Source organism: Lipotes vexillifer, unplaced genomic scaffold (assembly GCF_000442215.2).
Source record: "Lipotes vexillifer unplaced genomic scaffold, Lipotes_vexillifer_v1.1 scaffold382, whole genome shotgun sequence".
NCBI classification, from domain to species: Eukaryota; Metazoa; Chordata; class Mammalia; order Artiodactyla; family Lipotidae; genus Lipotes; species Lipotes vexillifer.
The window spans coordinates 9,961,852-9,966,177 of record NW_006780611.1 but is presented as its reverse complement, the minus strand read 5'-3'; the positions used below and the strand labels follow the sequence as shown (position 1 = coordinate 9,966,177).

The 4,326-nt window shown below is 48.2% G+C and overlaps 1 protein-coding gene across 1 annotated transcript in view; it reads left to right on the top strand.

Annotated features, from left to right (window-relative positions):
* GTPBP1 (GTP binding protein 1) overlaps positions 1 to 4,326 on the top strand; it is a 24,881-nt gene that overhangs the window by 9,586 nt on the left and 10,969 nt on the right. Inside the window, exon 4 of the mRNA XM_007454012.1 lies at positions 398 to 746. Within this exon, the coding sequence (XP_007454074.1) occupies positions 398 to 746 (349 nt within the window). The remainder of the gene's footprint in view (positions 1 to 397; positions 747 to 4,326) is intronic.

Below are 4,326 nucleotides of genomic sequence, written 5' to 3'. Positions count from 1 at the left end.
CCATTTGGAAAGAGTGGGAGAGAGGCCAACCATATGTTCTGTGGCCATTTTGTGGGCTGCGTGTGCTCTCCCTTCAGGCTGGGAGGCGTGAACCCAGGGTAGCGGAGGAGAGCATTTCGTTCCCCTCTTGGCTTTAGGGCTTCTGTCTGGCAGCCTTGGGAAGGCTCGTGGAAGTTAAGGGAGAACGTCGTTGCGGTGGGAACTCAGCTCCTCCTGAGTGACTTTCTGCTCCCCGGATATAGCCCCAAGAGCATTTCTAATGTGCTCATCCATGAATAGAAGGAGTAGAGAGCTGGAGAGGCTCAGGGCTGAGCCTGTCCTTATGGATCCGGTTGCTGAGGTCCACTTCACTCACTCACCAAGTCTCACACAAATGTATGGGTTTGTGTTCACACAGGGTAGCGGTAGTGGGCAACGTGGATGCCGGCAAAAGCACGCTTCTGGGGGTCCTGACCCACGGGGAGCTGGACAATGGCAGAGGCTTCGCCCGCCAGAAGCTCTTCCGCCACAAACACGAGATTGAATCTGGTCGCACCAGCAGTGTCGGCAACGACATTCTGGGCTTTGACAGTGAAGGCAATGTGGTAAACAAGCCAGACAGCCATGGTGGCAGCCTGGAGTGGACAAGGATCTGTGAGAAATCCACTAAGGTGATCACGTTCATCGACTTGGCCGGCCACGAGAAGTACCTGAAGACCACTGTCTTCGGCATGACCGGCCATCTGCCTGACTTCTGCATGCTTATGGTGAGCGAGGCGCTGCTGAGGGCGCGCTTCAGCCGGGCTCCGGGGCTGCGGGCACATGCAAGCATCTGAAACTCTTCTGAGACAGGGCCTTTTGGTTCAGGGCTTTGAAATTGGACAAGAACGACAAGTTTTGCAGGGGTGCCCAGCCTTCTCAAGGAGCGTACCATGATCTTTCTCCTAGCTTAGGCCAGGAGGAGGTCCTCTAAGCAGAAACCAAGGTGCCATTTGCAGACCTCTCTTAATTTTCGGAGAGGGGTAAGGGAGGGTTTCTCCTGGGGCATTTCTTATTACCTTCAGAAGTGTTTCCTCCTGGAGTTGGGCTACTTTGAGATGACACCAGGCAGCACCCTGAGAGATGGGGCGGCCTGGGGAGGAAATGGAGAGCGCAGATAGCCATTGAGGGGCCTGAGAGGTGGCCTCTTCTGAAGCCTGGAACCGGTGTCAAGCAGTCCCACAGCTATTTGCTGAGAAGCTTCTGCATGCCTATCACTGTGCCAGGCCTGAAGACAGAGCAGTGAACAGGGTGTCCTGAGCTCCCATAGAGCTTACAGTCTAGTGGGAAATAGATTTTTAAGCAGCTCATCATGTAGGTGAACTGAAAAGGGAAGGGAGCAGAGGCTTCTGGGCTGGATCATGTTTCGAAGCTCGCATTTGGGCCCCTTTGATCTTCCTGGCCAGAGAGTAGGAGTCTGTGAGGCCCACGGCCTTGGTCACAACTTCACAGCTTTCACAGAGAGTGCAAGCGAGCGAGTTTTCCTTTGGCAAAAATCCTTCTCAAAACCCTTCCCCATTTCCCAGTTCCTCCAACTGTCTGTATTAATAAGTGTAGTAAATGCCAACATCTGTTCAGAGCAAACTTGATCAAGTTGCCCCACAAACACAGGTTTCCAGGCAAATTCTCCCCAGACTAGAGAGTAAAGAGAGGCAGAGCACATGTATGAGCACTCTTGTCAGCTCTCTGCCCGAGGTTCTTGCGATCTCATCGTGGTTTTATCTCCCATATCTTTGAACGTTGCAAGCAGCCCTTACCGACCTTGCCTGGCTAAGGAAAGCTGCTCTACAAAAGGGTTTCGGAGGAAGAGCCATAGGGTGTATTTGGGGCAGTTGTTGGGTTGAGATTAAGAAGGGTGTAGAAATCAGTTTAACATGAGCGTTTTTTCTAACTGAGCTACAGTGATCAAGGTCAATTAACGGACATATCTTCACCCCAGATGAAATGTTACGTATTATCTGACTTTTAGGCCATGAGCTAAACACTAAAAATTTCTGTGGAAAACAATGAAATATTTCATTATTGTTCCATGGCAATCAATTTCCAGAAAAACAAAAACAAGAAAACCTTGAGGGCTTCCCTGGTGGCACAGTGGTTGAGAGTCCACCTGCCGATACAAGGGACACAGGTTCGTGCCCCGGTCCAAGAAGATCCCACATGCTGCAGAGGGGCTGGGCCCGTGAGCCATGGCTGCTGAGCCTACGCGTTTGGAGCCTGTGCTCCGCAACGGGAGAGGCCACAGCAGTGAGAGGCCCGCGTACCACAAAAAAAAAAAATTGAAAAAAAACAAAAACAAAAAAATCCTTGAAAATATAGAGACAACAGAGAGAGAGAGCATTCTCTTATCCCGCTTGGGAAGAACAAAAGCAGGTCTGGGTTGGTTAGGAAAGGTGGTTGGAGGGAATGGGAAGAATTAGGAGGGAAATGGTGGAGGTTTCTCGGTGTAGGAAAAGGGAACATGCGTGGGACATCTGTGCTGGTGGGGTGGTAGCTCACCTGGGAATCGTAATGATCAAATGAGAGCATCGCTTGAAAACACTGGAATGTATATTTATTTTATTTATTTGTTACTTTTGTCTGTGGTGGGTCTTACTTGCAGCACACGCGATCTTTTGCTGCGGCGCGCTGGCGCTTCGTTGCAGCATGCAGGCTTCTCTCTAGTTGTAGTGTGCGCGTTTTCTCTTTCTAGTTGTGGTGCGCGGGTTCCAGAGTGCATGGGCTCTGTAGTTTGCAGCACGTGGGCTGTCTAGTTGAGACGCACGGGCTCAGTAGTTGGGGCACGCGGGCTTAGTTGCCCCGTGGCATGTGGGATCTTAGTTTCCCAACCAGGGATCGAACCTGCGTCCCCTGCCTTGGAAGGGGACTTTACCACTGGACCACCAGGGAAGTCCCTCTGGAATGTATAAAGCCCTGTATAAATATGTCTTGGCGATTTTAATTTTAATTTTGTTTTAGTAAGTAATACATTCATATGGTACAAAAATTAAAAGGTACCAAAGGACTTAAAGCCTCTCTTCCGCCTGTGTTGTTTCCTCCACAGGCAACCAGTACTTCCAGTTTCTTATGTATCCTCTAGAGATATTTTGTAATCACACCAGCACATATGTGTATATTCTCTCCCTCCAATTTCAGACATTCAGAAGCGTTGAAAGAATAGTACAACGAATACCATAAACCCACCACTCGGAGTCAACAATCATTAACATTTTGCCATATTTATCTGTACATGTGATAGATGCGTATGTGGAGTTTTTCTGTGTGTGTGTATGGTTTTTGTTTTCTTTTTGTTTGTTTTTGTTTTTTTGGTTGGTTGGTTTTTTGGCTGAATCATTTGAAAGTAGATTATATTATAGACATTGTGACTCTTCACCCCCAAATACTTCAGCACACAGCTTCCTACTGTTATTGCAACCAAGAAGACGAACAAGAGTTCCCTGATATCATACAATATCTAGTCTAAAAGTATTTATGTTATCTCAGATGTTCCCCCAAATGTCTTCCAGCTGCTTTTTTCAAACGGTGATCCAGTCACCACTCTCTGTGGTAGCATGCTGTATACCACCTTGCTTTTCCCCATTAAAACATCTTAGAGATTACCCCACATCAGTTAAGAGTTTCCTCTTTCTTTTGTATCGCACACTTGTGCATGTCTCTAATTTATTTAACCAGCCTTTATGATGATATTTTAAAACATTTATTGTTACAGGAAGGAATGGTAACAGTAGTAACAGCTGCCATTGCTTTTTTAAAAAATAAATTTATTTATATTTATTTATTTGGCTGCACTGTGTCTTTACTGCTGCACATGGGCAGTACTCTTTGTCACGGTGCATGGGCTTCTCATTGCGGTGGCCTCTCTTGTTGTGGAGCACGAGCTCTAGGTGCACAGGCCTCAGTAGCTGTGGCTCGCGGGCTCCAGAGCACAGGCTCAGTAGTTGTGGCACCGGGGCCTAGCTGCTCTGCGGCATGTGGGATCTTTCAAGACCAGGGCTCGAACCCGTGGCCCCTGCATTGGCAGGCAGATTCCCAACCACTGCGCCACCAGGGAAGTCCCTGCCATTGCTTGAATACCTAATTCGTGCTAGTTGTGTGCTGGACCTTTGACATATGTTTGGTCATTTAAACCTAAGTGACCCTCTAAAGTGAATGGTATTATCCCCCATTTTATAGATGGGGTAACTGGGGGCCAGGGATGTTAAACTGAATCCACTTTGATGACTGTTTTCCCAGACTGAGTTTGTCTTTTTTTTTTTTTTTTTTGTGGTATGCGGGCCTCTCCCCCCTGTGGCCTCTCCCGTTGAGGGGCAC